Below are 26,205 nucleotides of genomic sequence, written 5' to 3'. Positions count from 1 at the left end.
GCGGCGGGAAGGTAAACAGCATTTCCATGCGCTCTGGTTTCCGTCATGGTGTTCCGTTGCACCAGAAGCGGTTTAGTCCTGCTGGCCACATGACCTGGAAATCTGTCTGTGGACAAACACCAGCTCCCTCGGCCTGAAAGCGAGATGAGCACCGCAACCCCATAGCTGCCTTTGACTGGACTTAACCATCCAGGAGTCCTTTACTTACCTGACACTAGTTTCACTGCCACTTATCTGGATGGTGCGGGTGCCAGGCAGTGAGTTTGAGGGTGTGCTGGCACACTGGTTGGAGCACCACATTGATGTTGCCAGTTTGCCCATGGACCTTGCATGCTGCACTGCCCTGGCCATGTAAGCAGCTGTGGCACCAGGGTCGGGATGACAGCTCTGCAGCACCGTCTCCACCATGCCAGCTGTTCCTGGGTATTGCGTTATGCTCTGCCACAGGCAGGACTAGTGAGCAGGAACTCATGAGCTGAAGTCTGCTGATGCTGGATTTTGTCCATAGGTAAAAGCCCTTGCACACAAACATTTATTGTGGACTTGGTTCTGCTCATGTACCTAAGTGCAGAGACTGGGAGAAGTGAGTGTAAGGACAGGTGCAGATATTTGCTTTGCTTTTCCCAGCTCACTCACCTCCCTTTACTGTATATCAATTTTGCTGTAAAGGCAAATGCTGACCACTCCCAACAGTTTAGTTCACATAGGTTTTGGGGTTTTTAAACCGGATTTCTGTAATATTTTATTAGTACTGATGCCAACCAGCAGATGTCACTCTTTACTGTGAGCAAACATCTTGAGAAAACTCTTCTTGACTTCAGATTCTAATATATTCCATTTTCCGAGGAGGGGGGGATCCTCTTGCCAAGCATCTCAGTTACATCAAAAGGCCTTAACGATGGGGTAAAATGTTTGGCACTAATTCCTCCAGTAATTAGGTTAACGCCGTGATGCCTTTTAAAGAGACTTGGAGAATTACTTCATGTGTCAGTCAGTCTAAATCCAAAGTGATCGGCAGTTTATTTTAATTTTTTTGGATGTTAAATATTAATTTTTTAAGAAATCTCTGTCAAACCAGGTCACTGCTAAGTGATCTTAATTGGTTGAGAATTGGGGGGGGGGGTGACTTGTGCGATTCCTATTCTGCATTCAAAGAAAGAGCTTGCTCCCAACCTCACGGAAGGTTTCAATCCCACCCTCCTCCCTCAAACCCTTTTTACACTCCTTTCTGACACTGTTAATTGGGACAATATTCTTGATCGAAGAACAGATGTTTGCACCTCGAGCATGAGGAAGCCCATGTGCCTAGGCGCAGCAGGCTGATACCCCCTAGCAGGGGTTACTCAAACGGCAGGTCGCAGCACACAGGAAAAGCGGCTGTCGTGGAATCAGATACTTGCTTTCCTCCACGGAAAGTTCAGAAGTCAAGAAGCTCTCCTGTCTTTGACTTCCCATTTTCCTGCACGCAATCCAGTTCAGCCTGCATCTTGAGAAGGATGTTATGGTAGGGTGGCACTGTGCCCTGCTTTATAGAGAGCAGTCCTCTGTTCGCAGGGCTATCGGACAACAGTCCTCTATTTGAAAGGCTGTCTGGTCCAAGTCTGGTTTGAAGATAATAAACTGCAAAAGAAACCCAGACAACAGGTCACCTGGTCGCATTTTTCCTTATTACAGCAAGATGTATTGAATTTTTTCTTATATCACAGCAATCCTTTCTAAAGTCGTGCCTATACATCTGAATTAGCATGTGTAACTTTTATGCAAAACAGTACCTTTTTTGTGATGATGCATTTTCATTATTTTATTAATTACATTTGCATGCAGCCTCATAACATCTCTAAGGAAGCTTATGATTAATAAGTAAAAAACCCCTCTGCAAATAGCAAAATGAGGCATAAAACTGTAAGAATAAAAAAGCAACAAAAATACAGCAGAAAGATAAAACGTACCATGATTCCAAAGTTAGAACACAAATTTTGAAAGCAATAGGTTTTATTAAGAGAGTTGGTTTTTGGTTTTTGTTTCGTTTTAGTTTGGGCAAAGTCTAACTGGCCACTCTAAGCTATGGATAACTGCAAAATCCATTATTCACATTTGGCCACTGAGTCTCTTGGGCTTGCTGATCAGAAGGTCGCCAGTTCAAATCCCTGCAATGGGGTGAGCTCCCGTTGTTCAGTCCCTGCTCCTGCCAACCTAGCAGTTTGAAAGCACATCAAAGTCCAGCGGGAAGGTAAACGTTTCTGTGCGCTGCTCTGGTTCTCCAGAAGTGGCTTAGTCATGCTGGCCACATGACCCGGAAGCTGTACACCGGATCCCTCGGCCAATAAAGCGAGATGAGCACCGCAACCCCAGAGTCGTTCGCAACTGGACCTAACGGTCAGGGGTACCTTTACCTTTACCTAAAGCTATGATAAATTTTGCACAGAACACAGGTGTAACCTCCACAGTCTCTACACACAGATCCTGCAGTCTAAATGATTATGAAGGCAAGAGGGAAGGAGGAAAATAATGTGCAGATAAAATAACAGATGTGAGGAATGTGGCCTTGGGCGGGTCCTGAAGCCCAGGTTGATAGGACTGTATTTGTTCCCCCTGGCTTTGCAGGTCCCTGTTCCTGTATGCAGTGTCAGCAGAGAGAATGAGAATGTAAACAGAAGGCAGAGGGAGAACTGGAATTCTTAAAGTACCTGACATTTATTTTCCATAATAAATTGCACTTTTGCATGTCATGGTTCACCAATAGATGCATGTCTGTGCACACTTCACCTCAATATATGCATTTGGGGGGGGTGTACAATATCGCTTGGTTGGAGAAGTGCATTGCAAAATTGAGAAGATATTGAAGGAATGCTGTGTTTTGACTCCTGTATTGTTTTGGGAAGGGTGAGTTTGTAAGGTTCTCCTTAAAAACTGCAACCTGAACAGACTTTCTCTCCCCCAACCCCAATCTTTAGGATACATTTTGTTGCAGCCACCCCACTTCTTGCTATACATTTTAATCATCCCCAGAGTTGCCCATTAACTGCTTGCCTTTCGTTTTCTAGAGTCACTTTGCCTCAAAGATGGTCCCAGGTGCCTGTCGAGCTCTTGCCAAAAGGATCCAGAATGTGGCGGTGCTGCCGCAGAGGGTGGCTGCGGCTGTCCAGACTCGCCAGGTGTCACCCCGGCCAAAAGGTGTGCCAAGCAACCCTACGACCCTTGCTCCTCCAGCCCGTGTCTTCACAACGCTACCTGCTCAAGCGCTGCAGGGAACCTCAGCTTTACTTGCACCTGCCCTGCGGGGTACGCCGGACCTACCTGCGAAACTGCTGCCAGCACCTGCGGCTCGCATTTCTGCGGCCACGGAGGCACGTGTTTGGAGGAGCCCGGTGGCCCCACTTGCCTCTGTACAGAAGGATACACAGGTCCATCCTGCGAAGCTGACATTGATGAATGCCTTTCCAGCCCTTGCCTCAACGGAGCAGTGTGCAGGGACCAGGTCCGTGGGTACGCCTGCTACTGTGTGCCAGGGTACCAAGGGAAGCACTGTAACCTGGAGGTGGATGAGTGTGCTTCAGATCCTTGCCTGAATGGTGCCACATGCCTCAACCTGATAGGGAATTATGAGTGTGTTTGCCCTCTTGAGTACACAGGTAAGAGCTCATTCATTCATTCATTCATTCATTATATTAGATTCATATACCGCCCTTCAACATAAGATCCCAGGGCAGTTCATAGAATAAAATACAGGATACGAACATGGAAACAACAACAACAACAACAACAACAATTAATACAGTGCTACCTCAGGTTAGGTACTTAATTCGTTCAGGAGGTCTGTACTTAACCTGAAACTGTTCTTAACCTGAAGCACCACTTTAGCTAATGGGGCCTCCTGCTGCTGCGCCGCCGCCGGAGCACGATTTCTGTTCTCATCCTGAAGCAAAGTTCTTAACCTGAGGTAATATTTCTGGGTTAGCGGAGTCTGTAACCTGAAGTGTATGTAACCCGAGGTACCACTGTAAATTGAATTTATATACCACCCAATATCCGGGGGTCTCAGGGCGGTTCAGAGAAAAATATCAAGATATAAAACCACAAAATACATAATAAAAATAAAAAACAACAACCCAATTGCCCCCCTCAGTTGATTGTGGAGCACCCAGAGATGGTGAGTGTTGAGGAGCTTGACTCTCCCTCTCTCTCTCCATTGGAATCCTTCTCACAGAGCAGTTGTTGGTAGAGCACTCTGTTTTTGTTTCTTTTGGAATATCTCTATACATTTGCAGAACCATCACACCCATCACAGTGGTTGGGTGACACAGTGTACAATGTCCAATGAATGACAAACAAGATTACTAATTTCCTAATTAATGTGGCACCTCAAAGTCTTTTCTTTGGAAGTGCCTGAAAGCTGCTTCTGCAGAAACCTTGGCTGATCACACTCCTTAAAACCCTGATCTGCAGCTCCAAGAGTAATGTGCAGATTGAAACATAATTGTCCTTCAGATTTCATACTTCTCTGGATTTTCTGCTGTACATGGTTCTTCTCACCATTCTTATGTAGCATGGAATCCACTTCTGATGGCAGTCAGCAGGGGTGGTGAACCACTTACTCTCCTGTGTGTTAAACCCATGTCAGTCAGCGAGTAAGCACATACTTTCTTGTGCATCGTCAAAACAGCAAAACAATCACATACCCCTTTCCCACAGACACATCTAAAAGGCTGTAGAATATTAATCAGTCAAAGGCCTGGCTGAAGAGGAAGGTTTTCACCTGGCGCCTAAAAATATGTGATGAAGGCACCAGGCAAGCCTTCCTGGGGAGAATATTCTACAAACAAGGGGCCACTGCAGAGAAGGCCCAGTCTTGTGTTGCCACCCTCCGGACTTTAAATGGAGGAGGCACATGAAGAAGGGCCTCAGATGAGGAAAGGCGGTCTTTGAGGTATTGCAGTCCTCAAAGGCTTTGTAGGTCAAGAACAGCATTTTGAATTAGGCCCGGAAACTAACTGGCAGCCAGTGTAGTCGGGCCAGCATTAGTGTAATATGCTCAAACTGTCTTGCTCAGATGAGCAACCTGGGTGGTGAATTCTGCACCAGCTCAAGCTTCTGATTCCTACTGATATAAACAGCTTGTACTTTGCAAGCATAGATGCATTTTCCTGCCTGTGACCAGGTGGAACTCCCTTTTCTCGCCAAACCCAAGGCCGATTCAGGTGCGTGGTGTCGGGAGCAGGTCAGCAATAAGTCGCATGGTGCCAGCAAAGCTAAGTCTTTATTTAAAGAAGCAGTCTTGAAAGACCTACACTGGCTCCCAGTACGTTTCCGAGCACAATTCAAAGTGTTGGTGTTGACCTTTAAAGCCCTAAACGGCCTCAGTCCTGTATACCTGAAGGAGCGTCTCCACCTCCATCGTTCTGCCCGGACACTAAGGTCCAGCGCCGAGGGCCTTCTGGTGGTTCCCTCGCTGCGAGAAGCCAAGTTACAGGGAACCAGGCAGAGGGCCTTCTCGGTAGTGGCGCCCGCCCTGTGGAACGCCCTTCCACCAGATGTCAAAGAGAAAAATAACTACCAAACTTTTAGAAGACATCTAAAGGCAGTCCTGTTTAGGGAAGCTTTTAATGTTTAATAGGTTATTGTATTTTAGTGTTTTGTTGGAAGCCGCCCAGACCCAGCCAGATGGGCGGGGTATAAATAATACATTTATTATTATTATTATTATTATTATTATTATTATTATTATTATTATTATTATTTATTAGAGGCCAGACCTAGTAAGAGCAGCAAGTCTTCCCAGTAGATCTTGCCCCAAGGCAGTTGTGAAGACTGAATGGAGGTCCTCGCTAAGGCTCCTCCTCCCTTGGTCCTTCCCAAGCAATCTGAGACTCTGATGCCTTGTCTGCCTTTGCTCCACTATCTTCATACCTCTTCTGGTGCTGAGAGACCAGAGGAGAGGGAAGCCGGTCGCAGAAGGAGGTGGGGTGCCCCTGGCTTCTACAGTAACCTGCCTGATCTCTGCCTCTTGGTGTCTTTGCCCCAGTTCCTATCACTAGCTGCATTTAGCACTATGCTGGAATTGTGCAGAGGCAGGAAAATGTCTCTGCAGGGTACATTCAGTTTCCCTACTGTATAAACAAGTCAGTTGCTCTCCTTACTCCCGAATCATATTTATTAAAAAGTAGCATTCCTATACTGCAGCTATTAAAGAGTAGCATTTTCTTTTTTATATACAACCCTTAAGTTGAAAAGAATGGTTAAGTGGTGAATGCCTACAGCAGGAGGAGGAAATCTGCAGCCGTCTAGATGTTCCTGGACTACGACTCCCATCATCCCTGACAATTAGCCATGCAAGCAGGGACCGCTGGGAGATGAGTTCAGCAGCTTCTTGGGGGGGAATCACATGTTTCCCAACCCTAGCCTACAGCTAACACACAAATGAAACCAGCAAGATTATATGTTCGAAAAACAGCAGAGGGAAAGGTAAAAGAATAGGAAAACAATTCATTTGGCATGCAAGCTTTTGCATTATCTCAGATGTGATGCAACTCAAAAAGAGGACCTTGCCAACAAAGGTCCGTATAGTTAAAGCTATGGTTTTCCCAGTAGTGATGTATGGAAGTGAGAACTGGACCATAAAGAAGGCTGATCGCCGAAGAATTGATGCTTTTGAATTATGGTGCTGGAGGAGACTCTTGAGAGTCCCATGGACGGCAAGAAGATCAAACCTATCCATTCTGAAGTGCTCACTGGAAGGACAGATCATGAAGCTGAGGCTCCAATACTTTGGCCACCTCATGAGAAGAGAAGACTCCCTGGAAAAGACCCTGATGTTGGGAAAGAGGGAGGGCACAAGGAGAAGGGGACGACAGAGGACGAGATGGTTGGACAGTGTTCTCAAAGCTACCAGCATGAGTTTGACCAAACTGTGGGAGGCAGTGGAGGACAGAAGTGCCTGGCGTGCTCTGGTCCATGGGGTCACGAAGCGTCAGACACGACTAAACGACTAAACAACAACAACAACAAAAAAGAGGAAATGGAAGAGAGCATAGCATGTAGCGCAAACTGCAGTCTGTTAGAGGGCAAAACTACATGCTTAAAAAAAAAAATAATAGATGCTTAAGCAGCCAATTTTTGTTTTGAAGGAGAAGCAGCTGCACAGAGCCCTGAACTGGATAGTGCTCCAAATTTAGGCTGGTGTTCCATCCAGTTCCCCACAGAACCCCATGCCCTGGCTCCTGTTTGCCCTCAAAGGCATCGTTTTGAACCCTTGCTATGCTGACTTCATGCCAGTGAGCGCTTCCTATATGCTGCTAAACCGTGCCTTTGCAGATCAATTGGCACCAGCCCAGAAAATGCCTCCTGACCCCAAAAGCCAGTCTGTGGAGTAGTCATGTTCAGACAATTTCCTGTTCACCTTTGAGGTCTCGTTTCCATTCACCCACAGTCCATTCTTTTCTTTTCTATGGAGGGGGTTTATTGAGCAAGCCATGCAACGTACTAGATTCTGTCTCTTTTTTTCCAAAAGCCCTTCTGTATCTTCCACAACTGTCAGTCATCTTTGCCTTCCCGGCTCTCCGTGCCCACTAAGTTGTTCTAGCAATCTTCTTGACCTACAGTATTGTGTACAACTTTCTCTCTCATATTCATGACTACCAGGGTCATTCTCAGCTGGGCTTCCTACTGCTCCTACATAATGTAGCCAATAGCTTCATTATTCTGTTGCAACCTCTGGACACGCAATTTCATTACGTTACTGACTACCACGTAAAATTACCTCTAACCATTTAATTGGAAGACTGAAATTCCAATATGAAACTGAAATTCCAGGCTCTTGTTTCACAATAACAATCACAATCACAATAATTTTATTATTTATACTCTGCCCATCTGGCTGGGTTTCCCCAGCCACAATGTGCAACAGCTTTCCAAAGAATCTTATATTTTTGCACTGTCTTAAAAGTGAATGTTAATTTATCCAAACGTGGGTGTCTAATAACCCAGTTCTTTGAAAGCCCCCGAATTACCTCCTCATATATTTTGCATATATTTTGCAAACACAACCAATCCTTTGTGCATTTTAAAAATCACTTTGGGTATCTATTTCACCTGCCATACAAGCAGAACCAACTAATCATTATTGAATATACTTGGCATTTGCATTGCATGCGAACTAAACTAGCAAACTCTCAAGTGGGGAAAGAAAGCGCAGCTGGAGGTCAGTGCAATATGTTCTCAGTAATCCCATTTTCACAGAGTGGATTTCTCGGGCATGCAAAATCTCCCCATGAAATTTCCTATAATACCCTTTAATATTGGACATAGTCTATAACAGTCAGTTCCTGAGCTTTAGCCACCTTTACTTGAAGACAGAGAGAAAGCATCTGTTTGCCGTTTGATAGGACTCCTTTGTAAGTAAGTTCTGTTAAAATCAAAGAGACTGACTTCTAAGGCAGCAGTCCAAACCAAGATCCACCCAAATGAGCATGTTAGGATCCATTGGATCTCCATCTCAGCTGACCAATTCCTGGGACAGCAGGGCTACAGTGAAGCCCCACATCCTAGCTCAATAGGATGTGGGTGGCGCTATTGATCTAAATCACTGAGCATCTCGGGCTTGCTAATCAGAAGTTTGGCGGTACGAATCCCTGTGACAGAGTGAGCTCCTGTTGCTCTGTCCCAGCTCCTGCCAACCTAGCAGTTCGAAAGCACACCAGTGTAAGTAGATAAATAGGTACTGCTGCGGCGGGAAGGTAAATGGCATTTCTGTGCACTTTGGTTTCCATCACAGTTGCATCAGAAGCAGTTTAGTCCTGCTGGCCACATGACCCAGAAAGCTGTCTGTGGACAAATGCCGGATCCCTCGGCCTGAAAGCGAGATGAGCGCCACAACCCCACAGTCGCCTTTGACTGGACTTAACCGTCCAGAGCAGTGCAGGGAAACACTGTTTACCTTCCCGCCGGAGCGGTACCTATTTATCTACTTGCACTGCATGCTTTTGAACTGCTAGGTTGGCAGGAGCAGGGACCGAGCAATGGGAGCTCAGCCTGTTGCGGGGATTTGAACTGCTGACCTTCTGATCGGCAAGCACTAGGCTCTGTGGTTTAACCCACAGTGCCACCCACGTCCCTTAGCATAGAGTTAGCTATACTTATATTCAGTGAAATCAATAGGCTTAAATTCCTCAGCAGAGTTTGATGTGGGCCAGTATGTCTCAAAGCAGAGCACTGCTAGGATATTTCCATTCTTGTTTCGTTCAATAACATGACAGAAACTTGTCAGATTCTTTTGACAGTAACAATGTTTAAATAGCATTATACAGACTAAAAACACAGGACTGCAACCACTTGGAGTTTCTTTTGAACAATTTGGCAGTGTCTTTTTTGAGGGGGGCGTATTTTTTCACCACTCATTGTGAAAATATTTGCTTATTCATTTAAACTGTGCCCCCCCTGCACTTGCCCTCACTCACCCTCATCAATAGCGTCTTGCATCAAAATTGGATTGCAATGTCACTGATTAAGTAAAATCACCCATGTGATTGATCTGGGAAGGAAAGACCAGCTTCCAAGGGGGGGAAATAGCACAGGAAAAGCAACTACAGGGACAAGAATACCACACCACACCACACCCTCCAAGTGTCCCTGTTTTCCTGGAACAGTCCCAGATTTACAGAAGCCATCCTGGTTTCTGATTAGATCCCAGAATGTCCCGCTTTTCCTTAGGATGTCCCTATTTTCATTGTATTTCATTTCATTGTAACCCCTGAGCAATGGAGATAAGTACCTATACAACCTTTAGAAAACAGCCCTGCATATGGAAGTTTTTAAAATGTTGTTGTTGTTGTTGTTGTTATTGTTATTATTATTATTATTATTATTTGGAAGCTACCTAGAGTGTCACAGTCTGGTCTACGGGCGACCGAAGTCCTTGCTGAGGACGTCGGGACCGGGGGCAAGACGGTGGGGTGGGAGCAGGAATGAGAGTCCAGGGGTCCAAGGGTCAGGAAGCAGGGAGTCACAAAGTCAAGGGTCCAAGGGTTGAGAAGCAAGGAGTCACAAAGCCGAGGTCTGAGGATCAGGAAGCAAGAAGCCAAACACAGCAAGGCAGAAAACTAGTTGCTGTGGCAAAGAGCCAAAGGGAAATGTTGACCTTATATCCCCTCCCTGCTCTTGCCACCAGGTGCAATGAGTTATCAAGCAGCCTCACCTGTGCGGCCGCGCCTTGCCTCTCCAGAACAAACTTAGGAAGGCCCCAGTCCTGCGAAGCCCTACTGGTCAGATGGCCTGGCTCCTGCATGCACTCCTGACACAGAGTACCTGCGGCAACCTAGTCAGATGGACAGGGTATAAATAATAAAATGATGATGGTGGAATAGGATGTCCCTATTTTCATTGGAGAAATGTTCGAGGCTATGCCGTTCCAGTTTTAAAAAAGAAAAGTAAGTTAGCGTTTTCCTGAAGAAACTGATAGTTTCCAACCTTGAAGTAAAAGGTGGTGAATATTTTGTGCAGCACTATCTAAAAACAAATGGACACAAACACACACAAAACCCACTCCTAAACCAACAAGGTTTATTAGGCAATTTCTAGTGAGCTAACGAGACGAAAACAGCAGACACTGCACAGTATACAAAGACATTATGATGGCTGCAAGCATTTTTGGAGAATGTGGATTAAAAATAGACTTAAGCCACTGCCCCCTCCCCCTGCCACGAATGCAGGGGTATGTAGAAAGGCAAAAACAGATCTCCTCTGTTGACTGACATCGGTTTCATTTGGGAGCCTGCCTTCAGTTAAGATCCATCGTGCGCACACTGAGTGTTATTTCAAACAAGAAGTGTGTTGCCTTCCTGCCACCCTGCTGTTACCAGTAGGTGTCTCAGTTCAGGCCAAGTGATGAGAGAAACTACCGAACCACAGGAAAAGCTGGAGAGGGGAAGGAAGGAAAAGCCCATTAACTGCCAGCATGGCTGCTCTGAAATGATCACATTCGACCCGGACCTCCTGTCGTACGGAGGAAGCTGCATTTGTAACTTGTGACTCTCAGCCAAGCCTAAGGTTGCAGCACAGGGACGGACTTCTTAATGGACAGGGGGACATAATCCCCTCACCTCCAGGGACCACGAGAGAGAGGACAACGTTCAAGTTAGGGAAGAACCAGAGATTAGACAGGACTGGGGTTGCCCAGCAGGCCTGGTGAAGAGACACTGGGCAGCCAATTCACAAACAGTAACTGGTTCCCTGCCTCCCTTCCTCTCTCTGTTTTATTTTAACTTTTACCAGTTTATTTCCACTGGTCATCCCAATGCTTTGGCACTGATCGCTTACCTTCGAACATGTCAGAGCTGAAAAAGGGACAGTCCTGTGTACTTGTAACCTCTGTCCTCACACTAAGGAACACTGCTGGACACACACACACACACACACACACACACACACCGCCTGCCCATTACTAGTTTCCAAAGGATGTGTTTGTAAACTGAGCTTAACATTTCCCCTCTTGAAAATTTAAAAACAGACGATTTAATCTTGCCAAGGAAGTGGTTGGATACATTGTGAAAAAGCTGCGACTCAAATTTACTCAGCACCATTTATTACCTGGATATGTGACTCCCCACCTCTCTCTCTCTCTCTCTCTCTCTCTCTCTCTCTCTGTGTGTGTGTGTGTGTGGTGTGTGTGTGTGTGTGTGTGTGCGTGTGCGCATGCCTGGGAAGAAAGGAAGGAGTGTGCTGGCATATATTGTGTTCATATGCATTTACATTCACTGGAGTCAAGCAACAGCATTTTCCTTTTATAGCATGGTCATATGCATGCTTTCTCAGATGAAAATGCCACAGCTTTCAACTGAGTTTACTCAGAGGCAGGTGGATTTAGGATTGCTGCGTCAAGAGCTTTAACCTCTGCAAACCAAGGGAAAAGTTTGGGTCGGGGAGAGGAGAGGAAAGTGCAAGAAGCAAGCTAACGAAATGTTTACAGGCAATTTCAAATATCACCCCCAAAGGTAGCATAGTCCAGGGTCTATCAGGAGCAGGCAACCAATTGCTGCAAAATGTGGAGAGCTGGAAAAATGGGAAACGGAGCAAATGGAAATGGACAGATCCTTCTATCGCTAATTACAGTACAGGAGGGCCTCTGCATAAACAGCTTCCCTAGGCACTGAGTGGATGCCCATTCGTAAAAGTTACCAGCGTAACATTTTTGCTCCCTGTTGGTAGTCATCAAAGTGTCATATCATAAGTGTAGGTCATATTATGTGAGTACAAAGGGGTTGCTAATTTGGGATCCAGCCTGCCTATTTTAATTAAATATTTTTACATTACTTGTGCAGCATGAGAGCCACTAATTGTGGAGCTCGTGGTTGGAGGCAGCAGCTGTAGCCTGTGAAATGACCCTAAGCCAGTCTGGGACTTGGACCAAGTTTCATGCCTTGTCCCCTACTAAGACCTTCGTTGCTTTGGTTCATAGCTGTCAACCGTCCCTTTTTTGGCGGGAAACTCCCTTATCCCAGCGCCATGTCCCGCTGCTGTCCCTGATTGATGATGTCCCTTAAATTTCCCAGGTTTCAAAGGAAGCAGCTCCTCTCCCTCCCTCCCTGCTGGCCAGGGAGGAGGGAGGCTCCAACTGTGTTGCTTGGCTGTGTTGCTCACCCAATAAGGAGTCTAAGAACGACTGGGGGCGTGGAGCTTGCATGCTTTGTGCCGAGCAAATCGGCCACGTTGCCTGGGGACTCGCCTTTGCTCGGCGCTTCCCAGCGGAGAGGTGACGGTGGTTTTCCTTGCTGCATTCCCTTTGCCGGGTTGCTGCACTGTGGGAACCACCGCTTGAGGCTTTGTTTGGCTGCTGGCTGGGCTTTCTGCCTTTGGCTCGGAAGGGCTCAGAAGTTGAACATACCTGTGCCCTGAAAATCCTTTATTTTGGCTGCTGGTCTCTTATTTTCAAATCTGTAGGTTGACATCTATGCTTTGGTTCCTTCCAAACCCCTTAAATTTTCAGTGATCTGCAGAGTTGAGTCTGGTTCCTGTTCTACCCACCCCATCTCTTCTTTGCAGAGCAGCCCATTCTGACTAAAAAAAAGGCTTCCCCACTTAGAAACCACAAAACCAACTTTAGGCACACGGAAGATCTGCCCGCAGAAACAGCCTGCAGGACTCCTCTCTTGACAGTCCTCTCCCAGATTTTGGAGGCAACACATTTAATACGTGTTTGTCCTCTCCCTCCCTCTGCTCCAGTCACTTCAGTCAGGGAAACCCAAGAGTCACTAGCAACAGCTGAATTGTCAGGAGCATGAGAGAGGTTGAAAGTAGAGGCAACAGAGGAAAGAAAGTGGGGCATAAAACACAAGCCCAAATAGACTACATACGTTGACATATGGCTTGAGAACAGCTTCCAGCAGCAATGGCTAAAATAATAAGGGTAAAAATTCCATAAAGGGGTAGTTTGCTGTTTCTGCCGCAGTAAAATATTGGATTTTAAAGTCTGCTTAATGGAGTGATTTATCAGAAGCCTTTTATTTATTTATTTATTGTGTGGTGGCTGTTGTTGTTGTTCTGGTTGTTGTTTGCTTTTCTGCACCTCGCCGTGAGATGTGTTAAATGCACGAGCCGGAGGGATTCTTGGATGAAACCCCCAAGGTGTCCCTGCTGGTAATAAAAATCCTCATTTAGTCTGTCAGAGGGAGCTTGCCTATTGCTATTATCCCAGCCTGACACCATGAATCACAGTGGGGAATCATCCAGCCTCATCTCATTTCCCCAGGATGTTAAAAAGCTTATAACTTTTGATGTGCATGCCGAGGACTTGCAATAAATCGACAGCGGTAATGCTAACCAAATGCTCTCGTTACTGGCTCCGGGTTGCTACTTGCTCCGCAGGCTCGGCAGGCTGCTCTTACGCGGCTGGTATGCCTTGTGCTTCTTCCCTCAAAGAGCTGAGAAATGTCTCACATAATTCTCACACAAATGGAAGAGGTTATTGTGCAGGGATAACGGGAGGGTGGAACATTTAAGGCAGCCAGAGGAGGAGGAGTGGGGGGGGGGGCTGCAAGAGGAATCTGCATTTTTATTACGATAATGCACCGCACATGTGCGCTCTGTCGACGGTGCATGTGCTGCACAGCTGTTAAATAATGGAACGCAACTGGTGCCGGGATAGGCTGGCGATCAAACGTAGCATCTCGCCATTACTTTTAATGCTCTTTAATCCAAAGACCGCAGAATTTGAAAATCTAGTCCAGACAGTGGCTTCTCAGGCTCCTGATTTCACATTGTAAGGCACGGCTGAGTGTAGGGGATTGACAGTGTAGATGGTCTCCATGCAGAGACCAGGCCAAGCCACACAAAGCTAAAGCATCTCTCACATCTGAATTGTGGGGGTCTACCATGTACCTCTCATGGTAGATCCATTACCTGATCCTAGCTAGTATTCCAGAGCTCCCCAAGTTTAGCATGTTGTTCATCCTATGTTTTATATAGAAAGGCAAGGGCACTCTGATAAGAAAGATCAAACAAAGACTTGGTTGTGTGTGTGTGTTGGTTCGCCAGAGGAGATATTAAACTTTCCAGCCTATGTTGGCCTTATAAAACACTGAGCCTCAGCTCCGGCTATTTCTGAGGTTCCTGATAAAGTTTATTGGTCCTATCTTTTTCATGACATAGCTATTAAAGCCAACTTGTAACGCTCTGATTCTACGACAGTTTTATATCCATTTCACTTCCACGGCTTCCTCCACAAAGAAGTGCATACAAATCCACAAGCTAGAAATTAAATAGGTTCACTTTAAAATGTGGAACGAACAAAATTCTCCTCCATTCCTAAGTACCTGGAATCTCCAAAGGCAAGGCTTATAAACCTTGCTCTCTATCTGCTTGGAGCAGGAGGAACATCTGCTATGTTGCTCTCTAGTTGACCTGGGGGTAGCATTGCTTCTGCCAGCCCATCAGGGTGCAACTGACGCCAGGGGCCATCATAAGTCTATAAAGTGGCTTGCTCTGGCCTGGCTCTCCGGCCACTTTGACAGAGTGAGCTGTCAGCAGATTGCTTAACCTTGCACGATCCCCTTCCCACTTTATTCCATGCCATCAGCTCTGATGGTCAGAATGCTTACCTCTCCCACAGTTTGGTCAGCTTTCACTGGGATTTGATTAGCTGCTAGGAGAGGATCTATCCTTCCTTCCTCATGTTAGTGAGTTCAGCAGAGTGCCATTCCTTTGCAGATTAAAAAGAAGCCTGGATAGTTTTAGCCTTTTAGTATTGATAATCCAGGATGCTTTAAGGCAGACTGGATGTTCCTGGTATTAACCCCCCCCCTTTTCTTCCCCCTGAAAATAATAACCACACACAAAAAATTTTAGTGAAAAGGTGAAATTAACTTTTACTCACTCAAGAATAGCAAATACAGCAGCACAGTGTAGGCAGGCTAAAAATGCTGGTTAAGTCACTAACGGATACTAAAGTCTAGCTTAAAAATGGAGCTAGAGCTCAGACATACGGATGCTCTCACATTGCAGACATGATGGGGGAAAGTGTGTGCATATTAAGTGTGTGCATATTAAGTTACGCCCCTTCCTGTTTGGGCAAAAAAGGGACGTGATCTTGCCAGAGGCAGAGCTAGCTGCTCTGGCACCCGGGGCGGCGCACATGCTGCGGGGGTGGCATGGCAAGCATCCCAAGGGGGAGGCATGGCGATGGCACCCCTGCTCAGGGATGATACCTGTGGCGGACTGCACCCACCACACCTCCTTCCTCCGCCAGTGGATCTCGCCGAATCATCTCTAGAAAGTACCACAGGAAAACACTATGAGCTTCAGCCCCTATTATGTGCTTATCCCAATATGAATTGTTGATTTGACTGGGATAAATATCCCACACTTTGCTGCATCTTGTCCAGTACAGTCATACCTCAGGTTACAGACACTTCAGGTTACGTTTTTTCGGGTTGCGGACCGCCGAAACCCGGAAGTACCGGAACGGGTTACTTCCAGGTTTCAGCAGTCGTACATGCGCAGAAGCACTGAATCGCAACCTGCGCATGTGCAGATGCGGGTTGCAAACCTGCATCCCGCACGGATCATGTTCACAACCCGAGCGTCCACTGTACTTTTATTTGAATCACTAGAGACACAAGCTGCCGTAGCCACAAAAGTTTGTGTGGGTCACAATGTTTCCTTTATTGCCTCCTTACATGGCCCATATTGGTAGACTGTTAGGTAGGCTATTATTTTGTTTACAGATGGGGAATTGGGGCAGAGAGAGAATGATTTGCCCAAGGCTAGGAAGTGACATGCTGCCCAGTTGGGGGAAGAGAGCCATTTCCTTCTATCATCACCTTCCAAATTCCAGGTGAAAGCCATCTGAATCATTTGTCTGCTAAATATGTCTGTCACCAAACTATAACATGTACCCTTTTCTTTAATTGAAAATACTTAAGTTTAAAATTCACTGGACTGGAGTCTTCTGGGTTGTTTTTTTTAATTTTGAGGAATGTAAATACAGTATACCTAATTTGTTTCGTAGAATAGCTTTTATGGCAGGGCATTGCATGCAAATGCCAAAACAATTCTATATCCATTTTCCCTCCTGCTCCTCCTCTTCCATGTCTCTTAAAATCCCATGTTTTTACAAGTTGACTGTAGCAGTAGAGACCGGGGGGGAATCCCTCCCATATACAATCCATCACATTGGCTAGACATTTTATAGATGGAAAGGACTTTTCGCTCAGTTGCCTAAGGCCGGTTACTTGATTTGACAGACCAATGGCCTGATCCAACATAGCAAATCCCGTGGTTTCATGTTAATAATCAGGCTGTTTTTCGGCCCGTAGTTTTGAATCTGGCTATGCTGAGACTCTCGATACACACTGCGTTTATTTTTGTCACTGTGTTTTCAAATGTTCACAGGGAGCTGCTGTTAACAAGCCCTGACAGATTTACGGTCACTAGACATAGTTTGGCAAATGCACACTAAAAAAAATAAAAAATACTTATGATGAATTCATAGAGCAAATAAAACAAAACAGAGACTTGCTTCATGTATCGATGGTGTAAGGATGGCATACGTCCAGAATTTCCCGGATGTAGCCGGGATTTGGCCTTTGGAAACAGTATCTGGGCAGAAATCACTTAAATGTCCAGGAAAATCTGGACATAAGGCAACCAATGTCGGAAGCATAGAATTCCCTTAAAAGTAGCTCAAAACCTCAACAACTTTGGCCCCCCTCACCAAACGAAGTTCAACAACTTTGCCAAGAAAAACTCAACAACTTCTATGTACGGAATTTCACTTTTTGAAATACGGCAACCCTATGATGGTGCCTTTTTAGTCTTAAAATTGGCTCACACAGTGGTTCTGCAGGTAGAGTTAACAGACTGTGGGACATAGCAACAATTCTTGGGTTGAAAGGTGTTTCCTGTGCACCCAGTGACCCAGGCAGCATAAAAAAGATGTACACTGAATGTATGGGGTGGTGGAAGAGTATACATTCATATAGATGTGTGATCTGATATCCAGGTGCCCCACAACACATTCTCTGTGCTGGGGGGACGGATTTCATGAGCCAAAGTTTCACTCCTGTGTCTCACAGCATGTACAATGTTTACTCCCAGGGTTTGTATGTGAACCAGTTCTTAAAGTACAACACTTGTACCATTCATGGAGCACTGGAGATGTGCAACTCTGGATTATTTCTAGTCGGAATAAGGCAACATGTTGTTGAGTGCCCATTGTCTATGCCCACATCACTTAACTGGTCCCTGCTGTGGTTTAGTGCAGTCCTTGCTGGACTTAGTGGGGACTTAGACTTAGAAAGGAGCCAAGTAAACATATGATGATGATGCAGTAATATTGCCCCAACATAGTCTGTGCAAGTCACTGCCTATCTATGCCAGTGAAATCTATTGTAGAAGCACCAAATAGGCAAAATCATACATTAAGGGTATGCGGTGGTTCCATGTGTGTGGCAAAATAACATGATAAGGAGGCGTGCTTCAACGGTGGTGTCAATCCCCACTCCTGAGTTGGATCAGGGCCCCCACAAAGCCTCATGCCGCTCTCTTGTTTTTCTTTTTCTGAAACATATACTTTTCTATATGTCTATGTTTCTCTACAGCCATAGGCTTTGCAAGAAGTAAGAGCACTGGATTCTCTTTTTTCTGTTAAAGATTCATTTAAGTTTTTAAAATATCCTTATTTTGCTCTGCTTTAGCAACAAAAAACAAGCAAACTCAGAACATTTCAGAACTCCACATGATGCATTCTAGACATTCTCTTGTAGTGTAAAGCCCAGAAAGCTGGGCATGATGCAACATGTAGATAGGACTGGAGCAACGCAGCCTTCAGTAACCAACAGCTGTTCTGTAGTAATTGCCATGCTCACAGTAAATCTCGATGGCATGGCAGCCAAATACCAGTGGGCAACCGGGATCCTCTTCCCCTGCTACGTTTGCATCAGCTGAGCCGCGCCAATACTAGAACAAGCATGTGAGATATGCCCAACAAACTCAGCACAGTCAAGGGCACTGCACATCAGGGCAGCGAACAGAACACGCCCAGAATTAATCTGCCAGCAACTCAAACTGCAGCAATTTATGAGGGTGAATAAGAGCCAAAATCAAGGCATCAACTTGCACTGTTTTATCATTATCAGAAGAAGAAGAAATCAAGACGAAAGGTGCCAAATGAAAGAAGAATTTCATGATGCGCATTTCATGAGTACTTTTTAAAAATTGAAAATTATTTTCTGAATCTTATTTTTCTGTCTTTCACTTTTAATCTCTTTTCTACCCTTTTTCTTTCTCTGTGTCTTTCCCCCCTCCCTTTTTGTGTTTTTATTGTATTTAGATAAAAGTATTGGTGTGGTTAAAAAAAGGGAAAAGATATTAAGCTTTGTTGTTTCTTCCATGAACCTTAATACAGTGGTACCTCGGGTTAAGTACTTAATTCGTTCCGGAGGTCTGTTCTTAACCTGAAACTGTTCTTAACCTGAAGCACCACTTTAGCTAATGGGGCCTCCTGCTGCTGCCATGCCGCCGGAGCATGATTTCTGTTCTCATCCTGAAGCAAAGTTCTTAACCCGAGGTAATATTTCTGTGTTAGCAGAGTCTGTAACCTGAAGCGTCTGTAACCCAAGGTACCACTGTAGAATTATTTTATTTTTTTAAAAAAATCTGCACAATGCAAGATAGAAGAGAATAAATATCAGCTTAAGGTCCAGACTTCAGAAAGGCTGTAGGTCTGTGACAGACCCCATGCCTTGTAAGGAAGAGGTCCCAGATTTAACCAGGTGTGGCTGGGATTGAAATTCCTACCTGAAACCCTGGAGACCCGTTGCTAATGTAGATTTTATGGAGCTAGAAAAATCAATGGTCCAACTCTGTGGTTCTAATGTTTAGTTAGTTTGTAGAAAACACCAGTGCAAGGCACTAAAGCACAAAAGGCAGACAGTTATCACCTTCCCCCCTCTGCACAGTTTTTGAGAGGAAAGAGCTGTAGCTACATGGCCATTTCCTATGCCCTATGTTGCAGGAGCGCAGGTGGCACTGTGGACTAAACCACTGAGCCTCTTGGACTTGGACAATCAGAAGGTCGGCAGTTCGAATCCCCACAGCGGCGTAAGCTCGCATTGCTCTGTCCCAGCTCCTGCCAACCTAGCAGTTTGAAAGCACACCAGTGCAAGTAGATAAATAGGTACTGCCGCGGTGGGAAGGTAAACGGCATTTCTGTGTGCTCTGGTTTCCGTCATGGTGTTCCATTCCACTAGAAGCGGTTTAGTCCTGCTGGCCACATGACCCAGAAAGCTGTCTGTGGATGAACACCAGCTCCCTTGGCCTGAAAGCGAAATGAGCCCCGCAACCCCATAGTCGCCTTTGACTGGACTTAACCATCCAGGGGTCCTTTACCTTACCTTTTTACATCCTGGCTCAGCCAGAGATACACTGGCATCATTCCTAATTTTGTCTTAGCCAGTTGAGTCAAGACCAGCAATATAAACCCTGAAAAATGGGCCTTCCATAGCAGGGGTGAGACTAGGCTTAAACTGGATCCTAATTCAGTTTGTTTTGGTCCCATGACCTGGCAATTTGGCAGAGCTTACTCTGGCAAAATGGGTGGTGAAAAGTGCTTGCTTTTCCTCAGCCACTCTAAGGCTGCCTCAACTGGTAGTAGCCCACTTCTGAAACAGTGTCTGGATTAGAAGTAATTTATGCCAGTTTAAATTAATTCTCCCAGCTTTGTTCAGATTTGGGGAAATGTCAAATTTGTGTGGACAGGCGGAGTCCCCAGATCCCCCGCGGTCCCCCCGTCATGCGGAATAACGACTCGAGACAACGTGCTATGGGATTAAATTGGCCACAACTTTATTAAATTTCAAATGTGGGTAGACCTTGGCTCAGGCATTGGGCGTTCTCCCTCCCCAGTCCCCAGCCGGGGACCTAGGGAGCATCAGGGTTATCCAGTGTGGGGGGGGATGGGCCGGCTCTGGAGAACATATGCTCAAGCAGAGATAGCCGCCCCCGTTACGCCGCCGCCGCAGGGGAGAGCAATGACAACCTTTCGGTGCATGGCCAAAGCCTCCCTTCAGAAACCCCTTTAACGGGGAACCCTGGTATCGCCGTCGCAAAGAGGAAGGTGGACTAAAGGATTCCGCCCAAGGCCTGATACCGCCAAAGTTGTGACGTTTTGCTACGGGAAAGGCGAAACCTGCCAATGCAGGGAAATTCCTTTCCGGCCCTTTAACAGCGACCTTACGTAGCAGCGCCCGCATACCTGTGAAGAAAAGTTAACCTGTGAAACCTGTGAAGAAAAGTTAACCTGCAAAATAAGACATTAACTGAGGGTGGGTAGGGTGGGAGAAGCTCTGGAGCCAAGTGAGGATTCCCAGGTAAGATCCTCCCTCTATTGTGTGGGCAGGTTATCCCTCCCCTACCTGGCCTGGTCTCCTTGGCAACGCTTCCCCCAGGTGGGATTGGGCAAATGACTGAGGTAGGCGGAGACCTCCAGGTATCCCACCTGAGGGAAGGCAAGGCCAAGCCTATGCTGTTGGAGCCGCTCCACATCTAGGGGCTGCACGCGTCCACGCAAAGGGCGCCCCCCGTTTTAAGAGGGGAGCGGTCATTGTTTTAATTTAATTTAATTTGTTTCAATTAGCGATCAGTTTGAAAAATTTGAAAATCAATAAACAATATTTGTCAGAGAAAATAATAATTCTGCCAGTTTCTTATGCTTAGGCTTGCTCTGCCTGCAAATTACCATAGATTAGCATAGTTAGCTATACTTATATTCAGTGAAATCAATAGACTTAAATTCCTCAGCAGATTCGAAACCTAGCAGTTCGAAAGCACACCAGTGCAAATAGATAAATAGGTACCGCTGTGGTGGGAAGGTAAACGGCATTTCTGTGTGCTCTCGTTTCCGTCATGGTGTTCCGTTGCACTAGAAGCAGTTTAGTCCTGCTGGCCACATGACCCAGAAAGCTGTCTGTGGATAAACACCAGCTCCCTCGGCCTGAAAACGAGATGAGCGCCACAACCCCATAATCACCTTCGACTGGACTTAACCGTCCAGGGGTCCTTTATCTTTTTTTACCTTTACCTGCTGTTGCCCCAGTTGTAGCAGCACTAACACTCCCAAGATTTTCAGGGACATTTCACTTCTCACTTCCATGTTCTGATGTAATCCTTCAGAGCAATGCATTTAGGGTGAGGCGGCCCCAGAGGGAGCCTGTGCTACCACAACGGCCACAATGATGGAAAAAAAACTGATGAAAGCTTAACAGAGTTTTCATACCACTTAACAGAGGCAACTAAACATTAAATATTGTTTGCTGCCATAACAGCAAAATGACAGCGAGCCAGGCATCCCCCAGGGCTGCCTTACCCACAGAGCTTCAGTCATAGAATAGTAGAGGAGGAGAATCCTAGAAGGTGTTGTAAACAATAAAAATCTGTCCTTTCCCCCTTATGGGGTATCCAAGAGCCCGTATAAGGTCCTTACATAGGTTCCCTATTGGTAGGAGAAAATAACAGAGGCCAACCAGATAATATTGAGAAGCAAAGCATCTAGGAAGCCTGATCTTTATTGGTCTGTTGCAACAAGGTGCTCCCCTCACACGCAGGAAAGGAGGAGGACCTTGAACAATAGCGTGCAAGGCCTTAGATAGACATTTTAAATTCCCTCCCCTGGAGCTCAAGAGCACCCCTCCATACATCATACATACATCACAGAAGGGGTGTAGTCCAAGACCACCACCCCACGAACATCATACCTACATCACAGAAAAGGTGGTCTATAACAGAAATTTGAATGTTGTTATTTTTCCTGTCTGCCAGGTTATCTGATAATGCCTTATCTGATTGCCTTTCCTGGTAGTATGCTCATTCCTTTGAGATGGTCCTTACCCAATTCCTGAGACAATGGGAAGGTTCCCTCACCCCCTCTCTCCTTGCAGAGAAACAATTGGTCAGCTTGGGAGTCAAAATGGTTTCAGGACTGTCTTCCTGTGCTGCTTCAGACATGCGGTTTATATATTTATGCACGTGTTTGCTTGGTACATTTAAGAACATTTATTATATATCGAAGACCTTAAAATTCTTATTACAATGGGACCACAAGCATCACCTCGTTCAGCCCTCTTTCATGCAGGAATCTTCTGCCCAACATGAGACTCGAACCCATCAGATTAAGTCATGCTCTACTGTATGAAGAGATCTACTTTCTGTCATTGTGGTTACCTGATCCTTTTTCCAAATCACCAATGGCTACTGGGCGCTTAAGATTTATAGGAACAAGAAGAACTGGAATAAAAATAAACATTGTAAGATCTGAGAACCAAAAGGTTCTGACGTCTTGCCAAGCGACCATCTCTTATCAAAATCACTTTCCAGAACAGGTGCTTTTGATGCACACCCTTCAAACTTCCCCCTTTATCTATCTTTTTCCACAGGTATCAACTGTGAGCTGGAAATTGACGAGTGCTTGTCACAGCCTTGCCTGAATGGCGGAACCTGTCATGATAGACTGGGTGGCTATTACTGTTCCTGTCCACTTGGCTTCCTGGGTGATCTCTGTGCCGTCAACATTGATGAGTGTGCAAGTCAGCCATGCCTCAATGGGGGGCAGTGTATTGATGGTATCAACGGGTACGTAATCTCAGTGTTGGGAAATGTGCTTAGAACAGATGACAGCACTTGTTTCCTTTATCCTAATAGACTGGAATCACCTTTAGACCAGGTAGGCTGAGAATGTGAATAATATTAATAATAATAATAATAATAATAATAATAATAATAATAATAATAATAATTTATCATTTATACCCCAACAGAATATTAAAAACATTAAAAACTTCCCTAAACAGATTTAGCCATCCATGCATTAGAGTGTCTAAAGTGGCGATGGGAGACCTGTGGTCTCCCAGATGTTGGGTATCAAAGCAACTACCATATTTTTCACTCTATAGGACGCACCAGGCCACAAGACACACCTAGTTTTTAGAGGGGAAAATCAAGGAAAAAAATATTATCCCCCCCCCCAGCCTCCAAGAGCAGTGGACAGGCTGCGCGCAGCCTGTCCGCTTCTCCTAGAGCTTCTCGGGGCTGTGGGGGAAGCCCGGGTTCCCCCCCGCCCAGCCCCAAAGAGCAAAGAAGCCAAGGCTGCGAGCGAGATCCATCCCACTCGCTGCCTTGGCTTCCTCTTTAGCCTTGTGTAGCCTCTCCCGGCTGGGGAGGCTGCGTGTGGCTATGGCAATTCCCCCACCTCCCGTAAAAGCCCACAGGAGCCACACACCCTTTAAGGAGTGTGCAGCTCCTGTGGGCTTTTCTACAAGGAGGGAGAAAGGACTGACTGGCCGCTTCAGTCTCTTCTCCCTCCTGGGGAAAAGCCCTCAACAGCCGCACGAAACTTGTGTGTGGCTCTTGGGGGCTTTTCCTGTGTGCTTCCCCCCTGCATTCGCTCCATAGGATGCACAGACTTTCCCCCTTAGTTTTTAAGAGGGGAAAATGCGTCCTATGGAGCGAAAAATACGGTACTTAGCAACAACTGCCAGGCAAGCCCTGAAAAAACAAAACCCACCAAAGTATCAAAACTTTGAATTTGTGTGTGAGAGAAACAAAATACAGACTACCAAATTAAAACCAGTTAAATATTGCCTGGTTCTCACGGAGCTGACAAACCTATGGCTGGGTTACACAACTTCAAGCCGCTGACTGAATCTTCTTCCTGACTAAAACACAAAACCAGCATCTCAAGAGGAAGGCTAGGCTGGAACCTTCCTCACTGACTCCCACTTTGTTTTGCACAGGAAACATTTTTGTATGGGGGTGAATTTATTCATGGAAGACACCCAACAAGTAGGCTGAAGTGAAACAGCCCAAAGTCCCAGATAAAGAGAGGTTTTCCACCTCAGTGACAGCTGAGCCATAGTTTCCCAATGACTGGATACGAATCCATTTCAAGATAACCGCAATATCTGCATCCAATGAATTGCGGTGGTGGTGGTTTTTTTTAAAAAAGAGAGACCTGTTCAGATTGAAATGGTTTCTGATCAATAGCTGAGCGGTCTCAAAAGCAGACTTTGGAATTAAACATTAAACGCATAAAGCGTTGCATTCTCCTGTCGCGGCAGAACAGATGTCACACAGAGGGAGAATTCCCTTTTCTGCTTGAATTGAACAATAGCAATTATTTATGCCACTATGCAGTCGGTGTATGCCAATAAAGCTGTCCACTGAACTAATCTTTCCAATAAAGACACAGGTTTTCTGCTCTCATTAGATAAACTGAAATGCAAATGAGCGCTATGAATGTCATGAAAGGCTTAGAGGACACACCAGCCGAGGGAGCTAGACAAACGTTTATTATCTCTCTTAAAAAAGGAACAGAACAATAACAGGAGACTCCAGGCTCTTGCCAGATACTACAAAGGCTAGTGCCACCCACTCACTAAACTATTTAATGACACTATCCATGCACACTTTGCAAAGGTGACTCTCAAGACAGTTTTGTATTGAACGGCAATGGTTGTTTTTAACTAGACCACTTGATTTTGGGGAATGATAAAATTTGAAGACAGGTGGGTTCAAATTCAGGAGCATGCATATGAACATGAACTGTGAAAATTGAAAGTTCACCTTTTGACAAATGGAAGTATAAATCTGCCCATTTCAAATTTAAGGTTTTCACCAAACTAGAAGCAAAATTTCATGTCAGATCTAGGGATTACAGGGGGAATGGTTTGCCTTTTATGTGAACCTCTCATCTAGAAACTTTCTTATTCAGGAACACCCGCCGTACACTGGTATTATGTTTTCTGCTTTAATATTGGGAAAAAGAAATGCGTATTATAGATAGATTCTTAAGAAGTACGACTCATTGGGAATATGAAGCAGTGGGTGATGGGTAAATTGTGAAAAAGAGAAGTGGAGGCTGCTGAAATGGAATGGAGAAGTAAGTGAGATAGGCAGAAAATGAAGAGGGAACTTAGACGGGAAATCAAAAAGTGTAACTAGGTGTATAGCTATAAGATGCTCTGATGAATCAAGGCTGGGAAAACTGTGGTTCTCTGGAGGAGACTGGACTCTGATTCCCATCATTCATTGACTCAGCTAGTTGGGTCAGATGGAAGCTGGAGCTAAGGATGGACAAATCTATTCCTTTCAGTTCTGTAAGTTTCTCATTTTTTCCAATCTTAAATTCAGTCCGCTCTCCAAATTCCTACAACAATTCGCATTTTAAAAAAGAAAATCCTCATGAAAATTCACCCACATTTTAGTGCAAAGTTCTCCTAGGAAACATGTTTCTGTATGCTGCTTTGACAAATATGTACATTTTGCAAGCGATTTTCCCAAATGCATTTTTGTGTGCTGTTTGCACTAATATGTTACGCTAGCATATGCATCTTTTGCATGCAGTACTTGGCCGGAAAACCTTATTGCAAAATGCGGAGAAGTGCAAATTTCAAAGCATAGCTGTGCCTTGGTTTGCACGTTGTTTAGAAAAGTGTGAATTTGATAGGCTTGCCCTTAAAGGCAAACAGAATAATAATAATAATAAATTCCCATCTCCAGCTGGAGCTCAACAACAACCGAAGGGCTACAGGTTTCCCATCTCTGTAATAAACACATCTATGGTTAGAGTGGACTCTCCCTCTCTAGGCACCTCTCCTACACATGCTCATTCTCTATGGATATGGGACATCCAAGGGGCTATGGACCACTGCAAGAGTGTAGAAGAGG

General features: G+C 45.4%; 1 protein-coding gene across 2 annotated transcripts in view; it reads left to right on the top strand.

Moving 5' to 3' along the window:
- The window catches only part of CRB1 (crumbs cell polarity complex component 1), a 177,381-nt gene that overhangs the window by 70,287 nt on the left and 80,889 nt on the right, over positions 1-26,205 (top strand). For both annotated transcript variants that reach the window (XM_083745309.1, XM_083745308.1), the window contains 2 exons: positions 3,045-3,632; positions 22,917-23,112. In XM_083745309.1, coding sequence (XP_083601435.1) covers positions 3,045-3,632; positions 22,917-23,112 — 784 coding nt within the window. The remainder of the gene's footprint in view (positions 1-3,044; positions 3,633-22,916; positions 23,113-26,205) is intronic.

Source organism: Podarcis gaigeae, assembly GCF_964106915.1.
Source record: "Podarcis gaigeae genome assembly, chromosome: 6".
NCBI classification, from domain to species: Eukaryota; Metazoa; Chordata; class Lepidosauria; order Squamata; family Lacertidae; genus Podarcis; species Podarcis gaigeae.
The sequence above is the reverse complement of the archived record's forward strand: the minus strand, read 5'-3'. Positions and strand labels throughout refer to the sequence as shown.